The 19,956-nt window shown below is 44.3% G+C and overlaps 1 protein-coding gene across 3 annotated transcripts in view; it reads left to right on the top strand.

Moving 5' to 3' along the window:
• The window catches only part of LOC121551608 (protein HID1), a 49,576-nt gene extending 29,877 nt beyond the window's left edge, over window positions 1–19,699 (top strand). For all 3 annotated transcript variants that reach the window (XM_045205086.1, XM_045205085.1, XM_045205088.1), the window contains 10 exons: window positions 3,657–3,747; window positions 4,672–4,823; window positions 5,363–5,441; window positions 7,983–8,147; window positions 8,557–8,793; window positions 12,739–12,956; window positions 13,101–13,205; window positions 15,487–15,578; window positions 18,024–18,182; window positions 18,523–19,699. In XM_045205086.1, coding sequence (XP_045061021.1) covers window positions 3,657–3,747; window positions 4,672–4,823; window positions 5,363–5,441; window positions 7,983–8,147; window positions 8,557–8,793; window positions 12,739–12,956; window positions 13,101–13,205; window positions 15,487–15,578; window positions 18,024–18,182; window positions 18,523–18,586 — 1,362 coding nt within the window. In that variant the 3' untranslated portion in view covers window positions 18,587–19,699. The remainder of the gene's footprint in view (window positions 1–3,656; window positions 3,748–4,671; window positions 4,824–5,362; window positions 5,442–7,982; window positions 8,148–8,556; window positions 8,794–12,738; window positions 12,957–13,100; window positions 13,206–15,486; window positions 15,579–18,023; window positions 18,183–18,522) is intronic.
• The last annotated feature ends 257 nt before the right edge of the window (window positions 19,700–19,956 follow it).

Genomic DNA, 19,956 nt, shown 5'->3' with positions numbered 1-19,956 from the left:
CACTTCAACTGTGAGAGACGGAATCTAAAACAAAAATCCAGAAAATCACATTGTATGATTTTTAAGTAATTAATTTGCATTTTATTGCATGACATAAGTATTTGATCACCTACCAACCAGTAAGAATTACGGCTCTCACAGACCTGTTAGTTTTTCTTTAAGAAGCCCTCCTGTTCTCCACTCATTACCTGTATTAACTGCACCCGTTTAAACTCGTTACCTGTGTAAAAGACACCTGTCCACACACTCAATCAAACAGACTCCAACCTCTCCACAATGGCCAAGATCAGAGAGCTGTGTAAGGACATCAGGGATAAAATTGTAGACCTGCACAAGGCTGGGATGGGCTACAGGACAATAGGCAAGCAGCTTGGTGAGAAGGCAACAACTGTTGGCGCAATTATTAGAAAATTGAAGAAGTTCAAGATGACGGTCAATCACCCTCGGTCTGGGGCTCCATGCAGGATCTCACCTCGTGGGGCATCAATGATCATGAGGAAGGTGAGGGATCAGCCCAGATCTACACGGCAGGACCTGGTCAATGACCTGAAGAGAGCTGGGACCACAGTCTCAAAGAAAACCATTAGTAACACACTACGCCGTCATGGATTAAAATCCTGCAGCGCACGCAAGGTCTCCCTGCTCAAGCCAGCGCATGTCCAGGCCCGTCTGAAGTTTGCCAATGACCATCTGGATGATCCAGAGGAGGAATGGGAGAAGGTCATGTGGTCTGATGAGACAAAAATATAGCTTTTTGGTCTAAACTCCACTCGCCGTGTTTGGAGGAAGAAGAAGGATGAGGTCAACCCCAAGAACACCATCCCAACCGTGAAGCATGGAGGTGGAAACATCATTCTTTGGGGATGCTTTTCTGCAAAGGGGACAGGACGACTGCACCGTATTGAGGGGAGGATGGATGGGGCCATGTATCGCGAGATCTTTGCCAACAACCTCCTTCCCTCAGTAAGAACATTGAAGATGGGTCGTGGCTGGGTCTTCCAGCATGACAACGACCCGAAACACACAGCCAGGGCAACTAAGGAGTGGCTCCGTAAGAAGCATCTCAAGGTCCTGGAGTGGCCTAGCCAGTCTCCAGACCTGAACCCAATAGAAAATCTTTGGAGGGAGCTGAAAGTCCGTATTGCCCAGCGACAGCCCCGAAACCTGAAGTCAAAATCGCTGGGCCAAAATCCCTGCTGCAGTGTGTGCAAACCTGGTCAAGACCTACAGGAAACGTATGATCTCTGTATTTGCAAACAAAGGTTTCTGTACCAAATATTAAGTTCTGATTTTCTGATGTATCAAATACTTATGTCATGCAATAAAATGCAAATTAATTATTTAAAAATCATACAATGTGATTTTCTGGAATTTTGTTTTAGATTCCGTCTCTCACAGTTGAAGTGTACCTATGATAAAAATGACAGACCTCTACATGCTTTGTAAGTAGGAAAACCTGCAAAATCGGCAGTGTATCAAATACTTGTTCTCCCCACTGTATATATATATATATAAATATACAGTACCAGTCAAAAGTTTGGACACACCTACTCATTCAAGTTTTTTTTTTTTACATTGTATGTTGTAGAATAATGGTGAACTTTTGACTGGTACTGTATATATAAACTCAGCAAAAAAAGAAACGTCCTCTCACTGTCAACTGCGTTTATTTTCAGCAAACTTAACATGTGTAAATATTTGTATGAACATAACAAGATTCAACAACTGAGACATAAACTGAACAAGTTCCACAGACATGTGACTAACAGAAATTGAATAATGTGTCCCTGAACAAAGTGGGGGTCAAAATCAAAAGTAACTGGTATCTGGTGTGGTCACCAGCTGCATTAAGTACTGCAGTGCATCTCCTTCTCATGGACTGCACCAGATTTGCCAGTTCTTGCTGTGAGATGTTACCCCACTCTTCCACCAAGGCACCTACAAGTTCCCGGACATTTCTGGGGGGAATGGCCCTAGCCCTCACCCTCCGATCCAACAGGTCCCAGACGTGCTGAATGGGATTGAGATCCGGGCTCTTCGCTGGCCATGGCCGAACACTGACATTCCTGTCTTGCAGGAAATCACGCACAGAACGAGCAGTATGGCTGGTAGCATTGTCATGCTGGAGGGTCATGTCAGCATGAGCCTGCAGGAAGGGTACCACATGAGGGAGGAGGATGTCTTCCCTGTAACGCACAGCGTTGAGATTGCCTGCAATGACAACAAGCTCAGTCCGGTGATGCTGTGACACACCGCCCCAGACCATGACGGACCCTCCACCTCCAAATCGATCCCGCTCCAGAGTACAGGCCTCGGTGTAACGCTCATTCCTTCGACGATAAATGCGAATCCGACCATCACCCCTGGTTTGTGCCCATAGGCGACGTTGTTGCCGGTGATGTCTGGTGAGCACCTGCCTTACAACAGGCATACAAGCCCTCAGTCCAGCCTCTCTCAGCCTATTGCGGACAGTCTGAGCACTGATGGAGGGATTGTGCGTTCCTGGTGTAACTCGGGCAGTTGTTGTTGCCATCGTGTACCTGTCCTGCAGTTGTGATATTCGGATGTACCGATCCTGTGCATGTGTTGTTACACGTGGTCTGCTACTGTGAGGACGATCAGCTGTCCGTCCTGTCTCCCTGTTGTGCTGTCTTAGGCATCTCACAGTACGGACATTGCAATTTATTGCCCTGGCCACATCTGCAGTCCTCATGCCTCCTTGCAGCATGCCTAAGGCACGTTCACGCAGATGAGCAGGGACCCTGGGCATCTTTCTTTTGGTGTTTTTCAGAGTCAGTAGAAAGGCCTCTTTAGTGTCCTAAGTTTTCATAACTGTGACCTTAATTGCCTACCGTCTGTAAGCTGTTAATGTCTTAACAACCGTTCCACAGGTGCATGTTCATTAATTGTTTATGGTTCATTGAACAAGCATGGGAAACAGTGTTTAAACCCTTTACAATGAAGATCTGTGAAGTTATTTCGATTTTTACAAATTATATGTGAAAGACAGGGTTCTGAAAAAGGGACGTTTCTTTTTTTGCTGAGTTTATATATGTATATGTATTATTATTATTATTATTATTATTATTATTATTATTATTATTATTATTATTATTATTATTATATTATTAATATTATCATTGTATATTATATATAATTATTATTATAGTATATTATTCTAGTATTATATTATATATTATATACTGTATTATTATTTTATAATAAGTTAGGAGACTAGCCTGAGACAAGCCTGATCCCAGATCTGTGTTATTCCTTACCATACTGTAGGAGTGGTTAGCTATGAAGCACAAACAGATCTAGGACCAGGCTAGTAGGAAACCAAACAGGTTGTTATTGTGTTGAAATACTGGCACCCTTGACACAGACTGTATTCAATTGAGGCACATTTTAAAACAAAATTTTAGTTAGATACACCTTCTGACACAATCATCATCAGTGAATACACAACAGGTAGAAGACAGGTGTATATATATATATAATATTGACAGTAAATTTGGTAGCCGAGATGATCACGATCTTCATTGAAAATTAATTAAAGAGTCAAAATAAAATAGAGGACTAACCTACCCTAAACAGAAAAACAAACACACATCACATTCTAATAACCCATACCACTGTCTCTCTGCCCATCACAGAAGTTCCTGTTCTTTGTATTGAAGAGCAGTGATGTTCTGGACATCCTGGTACCCATCCTCTTCTATCTTAATGACGCCAGGGCCGACCAGTGTGAGTACAGTCTGTAGACACACACGCACACACGCACACACACGCACACACGCGTGCGCACACACGCGTGCGCACACACACACACACACACACACACACACACACACACACACACACACACACACACACACACACACACACACACACACACACACACACACACACACACAGACCTATCCTCTTCAACTTGAATGATGCCAGGGTGTGAGTAAAGTTTGTAAGGAATATATTATATATCTGTCTGTAGGGACTGGAATATACTATATATCTGTCTGTGGGGACTGAAATATTCTATATATCTGTCTGTAGGGACTGGAATATACTATATATCTGTCTGTAGGGACTGGAATATACTATATATCTGTCTGTAGGGACTGGAATATACTATATATCTGTCTGTAGGGACTGGAATATACTATATATCTGTCTGTAGGGACTGGAATATACTATATATCTGTCTGTAGGGACTGGAATATACTATATATCTGTCTGTAGGGACTGGAATATACTATATATCTGCTAATGGCTGTGAATATCTGATTTATTAACATATGCCTTGTTAATGGTTTTAGTGATTGTCTCTCACTCTGTGTGTGTGTATGTGTGTGTGTGTGTGTGTGTGTGTGTGTGTGTGTGTGAGAGCATGTGTGTGTGTGTGTGTGTGTGTGTGTGTGTGTGAACGTGTGTGTGAGCGTGTGTGTGTATGTGTGAGCGTGTGTGTGTGTGTGTGTGTGTGTGTGTGTGAGCATGTGTGTGTGTGTGTGTGTGTGTGTGTGTGTGTGTGCGTGTGTGTGTGTGTGTGTGAGCGTGTGTGTGTGTGTGTGTGTGTGTGAGCGTGTGTGTGTGTGTGTGTGTGTGTGTGTGTGTGTGTGTGTGTGTGTGTGTGTGTGTGAGAGTGTGTGCGCTCGCGTGTTTCTGCTACAGCCCGTGTGGGTCTCATGCACATCGGTGTCTTTATCCTGCTACTGCTGAGTGGAGAGAGGAACTTTGGCGTGCGTCTCAACAAGCCCTACTCCGTCCACGTACCTATGGACATCCCAGTATTTACAGGGACCCACGCCGACCTACTCATAGTAGTAAGACTCTGCCATACAAATTACAGTAGGCTACAGCATAGATATAGAATGAATATAATATATCTCTGTGGAATACAGTAGACTGTAGCAAATTGATTAATTTTGCAGGCAATATTGCATTTTCTGTGATCTGCCTCTATGTGTTAATTAAAAAGCCTCACAAGTTATAATTTGATGTCTTTATCACACTTAGATTCAAATAGTATTAATTTCAAATATTTGTAATTGGTCCTGGAGTGCCAAATGGGCAGGGTTAGCTCTATTGGGACTCTCCCATTGGTTCCATTGCGCAAGGCAAGATCAATGAAGCGCAGATAAAGCATTTGAATGGAAACTAATACTATATAAATCCAGATCCTTTTGAAATAGAATTGCTAAAACAGACATTCAAGTCAATAAATGTTCTCCGATGGGTGGCTTGACGGGCGATTGAGTGTACCCATAAGTGTTCCAGTCAAATTGCCGTTGTCTGAGCTGAGGGTCTTTTTCCCTTCTAGTAATTATATCTCTATGTCTGTACCTCTCTGTGTGATCTCCAGGTGTTCCACAAGATCATCACCAGCGGTCACCAGCGTCTACAGCCTCTCTTTGACTGCCTGCTCACCATCGTGGTAAATGGTGAGTAGCTCTGCACTGGCTCCATCTGCTGGTCAAATATACACATGGATCTTTGTAACCCTTGTTTTTATTTTATTTAACCTTCATTTAACCAGGAAAGTCCCACTGAGACACATAGTCTATTTTACAAGAGAGATCTGGCCAAGAAGGCAGCAGTAGTCAGTACAGCGTTACAACATTTAATACATACGGTAGCCTACAATCAGCACAACAACATGTCATTCATGAGACAATCCGGCCCACAGGAAACATTTACACTCCTTGTATCCTCAGCCTCACAGAAAGTTCTGAGGTATTGAACAGTTCAATATTACATTACTTTGGAACAGTCCCTGGGATCACCTTAAACACCCAGACAGATGTACTCATGAAGTAATTATTTGATTCATGCATATTGAGATGTTACTTTTGAATATGCATAATCTTCAATATCAGTAAGTAGATTGTAATTCTGTATACTGTGTGTCTCAGGGCCAGTTTCCCGGACACAGATTAAGCCTAATCATGGACTAAGAAGCTCTGTCAATGGAGAATAGCTAGGATTAGGCTCAATCTTTGCTCATTGTAGAGTATTTCTACAAAGGACTCCTCCCCCCTCTCCTCCACAGTGTCTCCCTACCTGAATGACTCCTCCTCCCTCTCCTCCACAGTGTCTCCTTACCTGAATGACTCCTCCTCCCTCTCCTCCACAGTGTCTCCCTACCTGAATGACTCCTCCTCCCTCTCCTCCACAGTGTCTCCCTACCTGAATGACTCCTCCTCCCTCTCCTCCACAGTGTCTCCCTACCTGAATGACTCCTCCTCCCTCTCCTCCACAGTGTCTCCTTACCTGAATGACTCCTCCTCCCTGTCCTCCACAGTGTCTCCCTACCTGAATGACTCCTCCTCCCTCTCCTCCACAGTGTCTCCCTACCTGAATGACTCCTCCTCCCTCTCCTCCACAGTGTCTCCCTACCTGAATGACTCCTCCTCCCTCTCCTCCACAGTTTCTCCCTACCTGAATGACTCCTCCTCCCTCTCCTCCACAATGTCTCCCTACCTGAATGACTCCTCCTCCCTCTCCTCCACAGTGTCTCCCTACCTGAATGACTCCTCCTCCCTCTCCTCCACAGTGTCTCCCTACCTGAATGACTCCTCCTCCCTCTCCTCCACAGTGTCTCCCTACCTGAATGACTCCTCCTCCCTCTCCCTCCACAGTGTCTCCCTACCTGAATGACTCCTCCTCCCTCTCCTCCACAGTGTCTCCCTACCTGAATGACTCCTCCTCCCTCTCCTCCACAGTGTCTCCCTACCTGAATGACTCCTCCTCCCTCTCCTCCACAGTGTCTCCCTACCTGAATGACTCCTCCTCCCTCTCCTCCACAGTGTCTCCCTACCTGAATGACTCCTCCTCCCTCTCCTCCACAGTATCTCCCTACCTGAATGACTCCTCCTCCCTCTCCTCCACAGTGTCTCCCTACCTGAATGACTCCTCCTCCCTCTCCTCCACAGTGTCTCCCTACCTGAATGACTCCTCCTCCCTCTCCTCCACAGTGTCTCCCTACCTGAATGACTCCTCCTCCCTCTCCTCCACAGTGTCTCCCTACCTGAATGACTCCTCCTCCCTCTCCTCCACAGTGTCTCCCTACCTGAATGACTCCTCCTCCCTCTCCTCCACAGTGTCACCCTACCTGAATGACTCCTCCTCCCTCTCCTCCACAGTGTCTCCCTACCTGAATGACTCCTCCCCCCTCTCCTCCACAGTGTCTCCCTACCTGAATGACTCCTCCTCCCTCTCCTCCACAGTGTCTCCCTACCTGAATGACTCCTCCTCCCTCTCCTCCACAGTGTCTCCCTACCTGAATGACTCCTCCTCCCTCTCCTCCACAGTGTCTCCCTACCTGAATGACTCCTCCTCCCTCTCCTCCACAGTGTCTCCCTACCTGAATGACTCCTCCTCCCTCTCCTCCACAGTGTCTCCCTACCTGAATGACTCCTCCTCCCTCTCCTCCACAGTGTCTCCCTACCTGAATGACTCCTCCTCCCTCTCCTCCACAGTGTCTCCCTACCTGAATGACTCCTCCTCCCTCTCCTCCACAGTGTCTCCCTACCTGAATGACTCCTCCTCCCTCTCCTCCACAGTGCCTCCCTACCTGTATGACTCCTCCCCCCTCTCCTCCACAGTGTCTCCCTACCTGAATGACTCCTCCTCCCTCTCCTCCACAGTGTCTCCCTACCTGAATGACTCATCCTCCCTCTCCTCCACAGTGTCTCCCTACCTGAATGATTCCTCCTCCCTCTCCTCCACAGTGTCTCCCTACTTGAATGACTCCTCCTCCCTCTCCTCCACAGTGTCTCCCTACCTGAATGACTCCTCCTCCCTCTCCTCCACAGTGTCTCCCTACCTGAATGACTCCTCCTCCCTCTCCTCAACAGTGTCTCCCTACCTGAATGACTCCTCCTCCCTCTCCTCCACAGTGTCTCCCTACCTCAATGACTCCTCCTCCCTCTCCTCCACAGTGTCTCCCTACCTGAATGACTCCTCCTCCCTCTCCTCCACAGTGTCTCCCTACCTGAAGAGTCTGTCCATGGTGGCAGCCAACAAGCTGCTCCACCTCCTGGAAGCCTTCTCCACCAACTGGTTCCTCTTCTCCGCCTCCCAGAACCACCACCTTGTCTTCTTCCTGCTGGAGGCCTTCAACAACATCATCCAGTACCAGTTTGATGGTGAGAGGACCAGTGTTTACCCCGCCTGCTCCTCTCAGAACAGGTTACATGTCTGACTCCGTAGAATAGCATAGGACTGTGTTTAGTCCTGCCGGAGTCTGGTCTGTTGGTATTGCTGCCGACTCCGGACCACAGATACCGGCTAACGACTGGGGTTTGAGCCCTGTCTCTGCCCCTTGCCTACCTGGGCCCCTCTATAATCTATCTCCGGGCTCTCAATTCCTCACTGTTCTATCAACAAAAAATTATAATATTAAAGGGGATTGTAATTAGTCAAGTTATACGTTTCTTACTTTCTCTGGGTTCAGTAAGTAGAAGGACTATTTACTGCCTTGCTTTGATGTGCTGTTGTGTCGTATCAATGTAACGCTCATAGTCCCTTGCTCTTAAATCTGCAATTTTCTTCCAGGAAACTGTAACCTAGTCTACGCCATTATCCGCAAACGCAACTTGTTCCATCAGCTGGCCAACCTGCCGTCCGACCCTGCCTCCATCCAGAAGGCCTTGCTGAGGAAGAGAAAGTTACCGGACGCCATCACCGGCATCTCCCGTACCAGCTCCCAGGAGACGGTGTCCATGGAGGGCTCCCGTCCGGCCGTCCCCGCAGAGCCAGGAACACTGAAGACCAGCCTGGTCGCTATACCAGGTACACCACCTATCTATAACTATAACAACCTATATATAACTATCTATAACCAGGGATTTCTCTGCCATAGAAACACTTGGGCGGGCCGCCTAAGCGTTTTTTCGTCACACATAAGTCCAAACTGTAAAAAATAAATACAGTACCAGCCAAAAGTTTGGACACACCTACTCAATCCAGGGTTTTTCCTTTGTAGAATCATAGTGAAGACATCTAAACTATGAAATAACACATATGGAATCAGGTAGTAACCAAAAAAGTGTTAAACAAATCAAATTATGTTTTAGATTTCAGATTCTTCAAAGTAGCCTTGCTTGCACACTCTTGGCATTCTCTCAACCAGCTTCACCTGGAATGCATTTCCAACAGTCTTGTTGGAAGAGTTCCCACATATGCTGAGCACTTGTTGGCTGCTTTTCCTTCACTCTGCGGTCCAACCCATCCCAAACCATCTCAATTGGGTTGAGGTAGGGTGATTGTGGAGGCCAGGTCATCTGATGCAGCACTCCATCACTCTCCTTCTTGGTGAAATAGCCATTACACAGCCTGGAGGTTTGTTGGGTCATTGTCCTGTTGAAAAACAAATGATAGTCCCAGTAAGCGCAAACCAGATGGGATGGCATATCGCTGCAGAATGCTGTGGTAGCCATGCAGGTTAAGTGTGCCTTGAATTCTAAATAAGTCACTGACAGTGTCACCAGAAAGCACCCCCACACCATCATACCTCCTCCTCCATGCTTCACGTTGGGAGCCACACATGTGGAGATCATCAGTTCACCTACTCTGCGTCTCACAAAGACACAGCGGTTTGAACCAAAAATCTCAAATTTGGACAGATTTCCACTGGTCTAATGTCCATTGCCAGTGTTTCTTGGCCCAAGCAAGTCTCTTCTTCTTATTGGTGTCCTTTAGTAGTCATTTCTTTGCAGCAATTCAAACATGAAGGCCTGATTCACGTAGTCTCCTCTGAACAGTTGATGTTGAGATGTGCCTGTTACTTGAACTCTGTGAAGCATTTATTTAGGCTGCAATTTCTGAGGCTGGTGACTCTAATGAACTTATCCTCTGCAGCAGAGGTAACTCTGGGTCTTCCTTTCCTGTGGCGGTCCTCATAGCGCTAGATGATTTTTGCAAATGCACTTGAAGAAACTTTCGAATTGACTGACCTTCATGTCTTAAAGTAATGATGGACTGTCATTTCTCTTCGCTTATTTGAGCTGTTCTTGCCATAATATGGACTTGGTCTTTTAACAAATAGGGCTATCTTCTGTATACCACCCCAACCTTGTCACAACACAACTGATTGGCTCAAACATTAAGAAGGAAATACATTTCACAAATTAACTTTTAACAAGGCACACTTGTTAATTTAAACACATTCCATGTGACTACCTCATGCAGCTGATTGAGAGAATGCCAAGAGTGTGCAAAGCTGTCATCAAGGCAAAGGGTGGCTACTTTGAAGAATCTTAAATATAAAATATATATTTGGATTTGTTTAACACTTTTCTGGTACTACATGATTCCATATGTGTTATTTCATAGCGTTGATGTCTTCACTATAATTTTAAAATGTAGAAAATAGTAAAAATAAAGAAAAACCCTGGAATGAGTAGGTGTGTCCAAACTTTTGACTGGAACTGTATATATACTGTATATATATTTGTTTATTTTATTTTATTAATTTTCGGGGTGGAAAAATGCTTTCAGTGTAGAAAAGATCATGGACCTATATATTTTTTATAATATAGTCTTTGAGAACTACCAATCAGCGAAATAAAAGCTAGACAGTCAGGGGAATAGAAAATTCCAAAAACAATTAATTTAACAGTATCTTTTGTTATTAGGTTTGAGCAAAATAACACAGCATTAGCCATGGCAGAAAAGGAACACCAAGATGGAAGCCTCTAAAATGTTCTCTAAAATTAAGCCGCGCTGAACGTGCCCATTGTCATGCCTCCTGCCATGCCCCCTGTCACGCCCACTAACTAAGCCCCTTTTTGATCTAGAAAAACCCTGTATAACCACCTACAGTTGAAGTCGGAAGTTTACATACACTTAGGTTGGAGTCATTAAAACTTGTTTTTCAACCACTCCACAAATGTCTTGTTAACAAACTATAGTTTTGGCAAGTCGGTTAGCACATCTACTTTGTGCATGACACAAGTAATTATTCCAACAATTGTTTATAGACAGATTATTTCACTTATAATTCACTGTATCACAATTCCAGTGGGTCAGACGTTTACATACACTAAGTTGACTGTGCCTTTAAACAGCTTGGAAAATTCCAGAAAATGATGTCATGGCTTTAGAAGCTTCTGATAGGCTAATTGACATAATTTGAGTCAATTGGAGGTGTACCTGTGGATGTATTTCAAGGCCTACCTTCAAACTCGGTGCCTCTTTGCTTGACATCATGGGAAAATCAAACGAAATCAGCCAAGACCTCAGAAAACAAATTGTAGACCTCCACAAGTCTGGTTCATCCTTGGGAGCAATTTCCAAACGCCTGAAGGTACCACGTTCATCTCTACAAACAATAGTACGCAAGTATAAACACCATGGGACCACGCAGCCGTCATACCGCTCAGGAAGGAGACACGTTCTGTCTCCTAGAGATGAATGTACTTTGGTGCGAAAAGTGCTAATCAATCCCAGAACAACAGCGAAGGACCTTGTGAAGATGCTGGAGGAAACAGGTACAAAAGTATCTATATCCACAGTAAAACGAGTCCTATATCGACATAACCTGAAAGGCCGCTCAACAAGGAAGAAGCCACTGCTCCAAAACCGCCATAAAAAAGCCAGACTACGGTTCGCAACTGCACATGGGGACAAAGATCGTACTTTTTGGAGAAATGTCCTCTGGTCTGATGAAACAAAAATAGAACTGTTTGGCCATAATGACCATCGTTATGTTTGGAGGAAAAAGGGGGTCTTGCAAGCCGAAGAACACCATCCCAACCATGAAGCACGGGGGTGGCAGCATCATGCTGTGGGGGTGCTTTGCTGCAGGAGGGTCTAGTGCACTTCACAAAATAGATGGCATCATGACGAAGGAAAATTATGTGGATATATTGAAGCAACATCTCAAGACATCAGTCAGGAAGTTAAAGCTTGGTCGCAAATGGGTCTTCTAAATGGACAATGACCCCAAGCATACTTCCAAAGTTGTGGCAAAATGGCTTAAGGACAACAAAGTCAAGGTATTGGAGTGGCCATCACAAAGCCCTGACCTCAATCCTAAAGAAAATTTGTGGGCAGAACTGAAAAAGCATGTGCGAGCAAGGAGGCCTACAAACCTGACTCAGTTACACCAGCTCTGTCAGGAGGAATGGGCCACAATTCACCCAATTTATTGTGGGAAGCTTGTGGAAGGCTACCCGAAATGTTTGACCCAAGTTAAACAATTTAAAGGCAATGCTACCAAATACTAATTGAGTGTATGTAAACTTCTGACCCACCGGGAATGTGATGAAATAATAATAAATAATTCTCTCTGCTATTATTCTGACATTTCACATTCTTAAAATAAAGTGGTGATCCTACCTGACCTAAGACAGGGATTTTTTACTAGGATTAAATGTCAGGAATTGTGAAAAACAGAATTTAAATGTATTTGGTTAAGGTGTATGTAAACTTCTGACTTCAACTGTATCTATAACTACTATCTGAACACTACCAGGTACAAGACCTCCTGTATCTGTAACTACTATCTGAACATTACCAGGATTCTATACCAGATACACAACCCCATCTCCCCCATATGGACTCTCTCAACACAACAGTCATCATTCTGTATGAACTGACATATTGCTTCCCTGTCCTTCAGGACCACAATGGAAATAAGCCAATGTCTTTATTGTGCTATTCCTGTCACCTTCTGAACACCTTTGTACTGTATGGATGTTTTAACTGTCCAATCAAATCAATCCCTGCCTGCAGCCATTGACAAACTGACTGAGAAGTCTCAGGTGTCAGAGGATGGCACCATGATCACTGTGCCAAAGATGGAACATTCACACGCGTCACACCACACACCTCAGACTGACCACACACCCCAGGCTGACCACACACCCCAGGCTGACCACACACCCCAGGCTGACCACAGCGCCATCGTAGGGGTCAGCGACACAGAGTCCATTTCTGGAAGGGACAATGAGGTAAGGCTGTGTGTGTGTGTGTGTGTGTGTGTGTGTGTGTGTGTGTGTGTGTGTGTGTGTGTGTGTGTGTGTGTGTGTGTGCGCGTGATCGTGTGTTTATGTGCATGCGTGTGTATATGAGTCATCAGTGTTCTATGTTCCCAGGATGTTTTCTACACTGAGGCAGAGATGGAGAGAAGGCGCATGTCAAGCACATCATCCACCATCTCCTGTACCTCTCAATCTCACTGGTCCCCTACACCAGACTGGGTGAGTAGGTCTCGATCTCACTGGTCCCCTACACCAGACTGGGTGAGTAGGTCTCAATCTCACTGGTCCCCTACACAAGACTGGGTGAGTAGGTCTCAATCTCACTGGTCCCCTACACCAGACTGGGTGAGTAGGTCTCAATCTCACTGGTCCCCTACACCAGACTGGGTGAGTAGGTCTCAATGTCACTGGTCCCCTACACCAGACTGGGTGAGTAGGTCTCAATCTCACTGGTCCCCTACACCAGACTGGGTGAGTAGGTCTCAATCTCACTGGTCCCCTACACCAGACTGGGTGAGTAGGTCTCAATCTCACTGGTCCCCTACACCAGACTGGGTGAGTAGGTCTCAATCTCACTGGTCCCCTACACCAGACTGGGTGAGTAGGTTTAATAGTAATATGATAATATACAGTGAGGGAAAAAAGTATTTGATCCCCTGCTGATTTTGTACGTTTGCCCACTGACAAAGAAATTATCAGTCTATAATTTTAATGGTAGGTTTATTTGAACAGTGAGAGACAGAATAACAACAACAAAATCCAGAAAAACGCATGTCAAAAATGTTATAAATTGATTTGCATTTTAATGAGGGAAATAAGTATTTGACCCCTCTGCAAAACATGACTTAGTACTTGGTGGCATTAAGGTTTCGAGGCTGATGTTTGGCAACTCGAAACATTCAGCTCCCTCCACAGATTTTCTATGGGATTAAGGTCTGGAGACTGGCTAGGCCACTCCAGGACCTTAATGTGCTTCTTCTTGAGCCACTCCTTTGTTGCCTTGGCCGTGTGTTTTGGGTCATTGTCATGCTGGAATACCCATCCACGACCCATTTTCAATGCCCTGGCTGAGGGAAGGAGGTTCTCACCCAAGATTTGACGGTACATGGCCCCGTCCATTGTCCCTTTGATGCGGTGAAGTTGTCCTGTCCCCTTAGCAGAAAAACACCCCCAAAGCATAATGTTTCCACCTCCATGTTTGACGGTGGGGATGGTGTTCTTGGGATCATAGGCAGCATTCCTCTTCCTCCAAACACGGCGAGTTGAGTTGATGCCAAAGAGCTCCATTTTGGTCTCATCTGACCACAACACTTTCACCCAGTTCTCCTCTGAATCATTCAGATGTTCATTGGCAAACTTCAGATGGGCATCTATATGTGCTTTCTTGAGCAGGGGGACCTTGCGGGCACTGCAGGATTTCAGTCCTTCACGGCGTAGTGTGTTACCAATTGTTTTCTTGGTGACTATGGTCCCAGCTGCCTTGAGATCATGGACAAGATCCTCCCGTGTAGTTCTGGGCTGATTCCTCACCGTTCTCATGATCATTGCAACTCCACGAGGTGAGATCTTGCATGGAGACCCAGGCCGAGGGAGATTGACAGTTCTTTTGTGTTTCTTCCATTTGCGAATAATTGCACCAACTGTTGTCACCTTCTCACCAAGCTGCTTGGAGATGGTCTTGTAGCCCATTCCAGCCTTGTGTAGGTCAACAATCTTGTCCCTGACATCCTTGGAGAGCTCTTTGGTCTTGGCCATGGTGGAGAGTTTGGAATCTGATTGATTGATTGCTTCTGTGGACAGGTGTCTTTTATACAGGTAACAAGCTGAGATTAGTAGCACTCCCTTTAAGAGTGTGCTCCTAATCTCAGCTCGTTACCTGTATAAAAGACACCTGGGAGCCAGAAATCTTTCTGATTGAGAGGGGGTCAAATACTTATTTCCCTCATTAAAATGCAAATCAATTTATAACATTTTTGACATGCGTTTTTCTGTTTTTTTTTGTTGTTATTCTGTCTCTCACTGTTCAAATAAACCTACCATTAAAATTATAGACTGATCATTTATTTGTCAGTGGGCAAACGTACAAAATCAGCAGGGGATCAAATACTTTTTTCCCTCACTGTAGTCATTTAGAAGACGTTTTTATTCAAGGCCACTTAAATAACTTTCAACATGGACAGTGACACGTATTCATTAAGTGGCCCATGCGGGACTCAAACCCACAACCCTGGTGTTGCCATGGCCACACTCTAACCCACAAACCTGGTGTTGCCATAGCCACACTCTAACCCACAACCCCGGTGTTGCCATGGCCACACTCTTACCCACAACCCTGGTGTTGCCATGGCCACGCTCTAACCCACAGGTCCATTCTAGATAGAACCATCTGCAAAGGGTTTTACCCAGCACCAAAAAGGATTCCCCTATGGGGACAAAACGAAGAACCCTGTATGGTTCTACTTTTTCTAAGAGTGTATTCTGTCCCTTCCTTCTTCCTCAGGTCCTCTCCTGGAAGTGTAAGCTCCCCCTACAGACCATAATGCGCCTGCTGCAGGTGCTGGTCCCGCAGGTTGAGAAGATCTGTATCGACAAGTAAGTCAAACATCACTGGTCATATTGGTCATCAAAGGTTTACTTCTATGAAGGTCCTCTGTAGCTCACCTGGTAGAGCATGGCGCTCGTAACGCCAAGGTAGTGGGTTCGATCCCCGGGACCACCCATACACAAAAATGCATGCACGCATGACTGTAAGTCGCTTTGGATAAAAGCGTCTGCTAAATGGCATATTAATATTAATTAATTAAAGTGATATTATTACAGTTGAAGTCGGAAGTTTACATACACCTTAGCCAAATACATTTAAACTCAGTTTTTCACAATTCCTGACATTTAATCCTAGTAAAAGTTCCCTGTCTTAGGTCAGTTAGGATCACCACTTTATTTTAAGAATGTGAAATGTCAGAATAATAGTAGAGAGAATGATTTATTTCAGCTTTTATTTCTTTCATCACATTCCCGGTGGGTCAGAAGTTTACATACACTCAATTAGTATTTGGTAGCATTGCCTTTAAATTGTTTAACTTGGGTCAAACGTTTCAGGTAGCCTTCCACAAGCTTCCCACAATAAGTTGGGTGAATTGTGGCCCATTCCTCCTGACAGAGCTGATGTAACTGAGGCCTCCTTGCTCACACATGCTTTTTCAGTTCTGCCCACAAATGTTCTATAGGTTTGAGGTCAGGGCTTTGTGATGGCCACTCCAACACCTTGACTTTGTTGTCCTTAATCCATTTTGCCACAACTTTGGAAGTATGCTTGGGGTCATTGTCCATTTGGAAGACCCATTTGCGACCAAGCTTTAACTTCCTGACTGATGTCTTGAGATGTTGCTTCAATATATCCACATAATTTTCCTTCCTCATGATGCCATCTATTTTGTGAAGTGCACTAGTCCCTCCTGCAGCAAAGCACCCCCACAGCATGATGCTGCCACCCCCGTGCTTCATGGTTGGGATGGTGTTCTTCGGTTTGCAAGCCTTCCCCTTTTTCCTCCAAACGTAACGATGGTCATTATGGCCAAACAGTTCTATTTTTGTTTCATCAGACCAGAGGACATTTCTCCAAAAAGTACGATCTTTGTCCCCATGTGCAGTTGCGAACCATAGTCTGGCTTTTTTATGGCGGTTTTGGAGCAGTGGCTTCTTCCTTGCTGAGCGGCCTTTCAGGTTATGTTGATATAGGACTCATTTTACTGTGGATATAGATACTTTTGTACCTGTTTCCTCCAGCATCTTCACAAGGTCCTTTGCTGTTGTTCTGGGATTGATTTGCACTTTTCGCACCAAAGTACGTTAATCTCTAGGAGACAGAACGCGTCTCCTTCCTGAGCGGTATGACGGCTGCGTGGTCCCATGGTGTTTATACTTGCGTACTATTGTTTGTACAGATGAACGTGGTACCTTCAGGCGTTTGGAAATTGCTCCGAAGGATGAACCAGACTTGTGGAGGTCTACAATTATTTTCCTGAGGTCTTGGCTGATTTCTTTTGATTTTCCCATGATGTCAAGCAAAGAGGCACTGAGTTTGAAGGTAGGCCTTGAAATACATCCACAGGTACACCTCCAATTGACTCAAATGATGTCAATTAGCCTATCAGAAGCTTCTAAAGCCATGACATCATTTTCTGGAATTTTCCAAGCTGTTTAAAAGGCACAGTAAACTTCTGACCCACTGGAATTGTGATACAGTAAATTATAAGTGAAATAATCTGTCTGTAAACAATTGTTGGAAAAACTCCTTGTGTCATGCACAAAGTAGATGTCCTAACTGACTTGCCAAAACTATAGTTTGTTAACAAGAAATTTGTGGAGTGGTTGAAAAACGAGTTTTAATGACTCCAACCTAAGTGTATGTAAACTTCCGACATCAACTGTATATATTTTTTAGCTTTGCTCCAAACCCCCTGTCACGAACCGGCTCAAGTTCGTAACAAAAGGGAGACACGTGGAGACAAGGAATACTCAAAGTATATATTTATTAACTAAAGTAAACTAAATCAAATAACAATGGTGTGTGTAATCAGTAATCAGTAGTGTAAGTGAGTGTTTGCATGCATAAATGTAATATGGAAAAGTGTTGAGGTGCCAAAGCAAACAACCAAAAAGGCCACAAAAATACCACAACCAAAGTCAAAGTATCTGCCTGGAGAGAGTCTCCTCAATGAATGTGGAAGAGGTCCATTTATGCTGGGACACACCTGGCCCAGGTGTTTCCCATGTAGCTAACGACCCTCCCAACTCCGCCCACCGGCATCCTAATAAGGAAACAAGAGCAAAGAGAGAATACGGCAGACAGAGTGGGAGGGTCGTCACACCCCCCATACAACACACACCATACCTTTTGGAAGAAACACTTGAATGACTGATGATATTTGAATGTCTGTTTTTATGTGTGTGGAGCCAAAGAAAAATGTTCACCTTGCGTGGACAATAAAGTTTTCCTGATTCTAATTGTAGCAACGTATTCTCCCTCTCTCTCAGAGGTTTGACGGATGAGTCTGAGATCCTGAAGTTCCTCCAGCATGGCACCCTGGTGGGCCTCCTGCCCGTCCCCCATCCCATCCTCATCAGGAAGTACCAGGCCAATGCCGGCACGGCCATGTGGTTCCGCACCTACATGTGGGGAGTGGTCTACCTGCGGTGAGTAGGGCATGATGGGAGCTGTAGTCTTATGGTATTTCAGTCATTTTCATGATTCATGTTGGGTTTCATGTATCTGTGTACTTCTTTTTTCTGGGATGTGTTCATTTGGCAACAAACAGAAGAAAATGGATTAAGCAGGGAGGGACTTCCTGGACTTGTCCAATAAGAAACGCTTGCTTTCGTTTCTCCATCGGAAAACGTTTTTCAAACGTTTGCCATTGCATTCCCTAATGAACATGTCCCAATGCTTTCTATCTTCCTCTTAGATCTAAGATGAAATAGTCTTCCAATGTTGTCCAATGCATTTAACATTTGAAACCTTTATTTGTCTTCACAGCAATGTGGACCCGCCCATCTGGTACGACACGGACGTACGTCTCTTTGAGATCCAGAAGATGTAGATAACAGGAAGTGAAGATGGGACTACTTCCTTTCTTGTTCCTGCCCCTTCCTCCTACTGGCACCCTCTCCCTCGAACCTCACCTGCCTTCAACTTGCCTCATCATCATCATAATGCTTGTCCCTCACACCTTCTCTTTGACTTTCCCCGGGCTGTGCAAATGTGATGTGGACGATATTGTGGGAGGGAGGATAGCTAGCACCTACTCCAAAAGCAGGAGGTTGAGTTGTACAGGATTCAAATTACCCCTGGAGTTGGATGAGGATAGGATTGGACTATTATCTACACTGTGTATCTGTAAGTACACCCTGAAACCTCAAGACTACAGAATGTCTGTCAAAGCACTAAGACATTAGAGTGTTAGTAAGCAAACTGTCTTTCCATCTCCCCTTCCTAATCATGGACTCCATGTTAAAGCTCTATGTGAAAACGCTGCTTTGATGGAGAGAGTATGGGAGACATTGGTTACACTTTATTATGACCTTTATGAATAAGCCATTATTTAAGCTTATCCATATTTATAAATGATTATAAATGTTATAAATGCGAATGAATTCTAATGCTTCTAAATGCGTAAATGTTTATAAATATGGATTAATGGTTTGTGCACTACTTATAAATTGTTTACTGTTGCTTATTCATGAAAGTTATTATAAAGTGTTGCAGAGACATCAAAATGAAGCTTCTGGATAGCAGCCTAAAATATTATTGGATGGCATTGCTATTTAACATGAATTGTATTTAATTGACATATTAAAGTGAGAACGTGTCATGATGTGAAATTGCACTCCTCCAATGAGACCTTACTGCTATGTTCTTTGTAAAGTGGCAATGTACTGTATCTCGTCAGGAATTTGAAAATGACACTATTGTCTATTTCAGACTGAAAGAAACAAATATCCAAACCAACTTTGTGTTACTGCGTAAAAGTCAATGGCCATATCTTACATGTACATTGTTATATTTTGTCTGCATATCATTCTGCAATCAGCAGTGTCGACTGTAAATACTGTGCTTGATGTTTAAAGTAGTATTTTTTTTCTTGAATTATACATAATAATAATATATTATAAACTATTCATAAAGGAACCAGCAAAGCCTTTTAATTCCTTTATTTCATTTGTATTTGTATTTATTAAGGATCCTGGGGTCCAGCAACATTAAGGCAGTTATATACAATTTAAAATATTACATGACATTACATTTCATAACACTTTTCACAACACATGAAGTATGTTCCCTCAGGCCACTACTCTACTACCACATACATCTACAATACAAAATCCATGTGTACGTGTGTGTAGAGTGCGTGTCTTATCATGTGTATGTGTAAGCGTGTGTCTGTGCCTGTGTGTGTGTCTCTTCACAGTC

The sequence above is a fragment of the Coregonus clupeaformis genome, chromosome 19, assembly GCF_020615455.1.
Source record: "Coregonus clupeaformis isolate EN_2021a chromosome 19, ASM2061545v1, whole genome shotgun sequence".
NCBI classification, from domain to species: domain Eukaryota; kingdom Metazoa; phylum Chordata; class Actinopteri; order Salmoniformes; family Salmonidae; genus Coregonus; species Coregonus clupeaformis.
The sequence above is the reverse complement of the archived record's forward strand: the minus strand, read 5'-3'. Positions and strand labels throughout refer to the sequence as shown.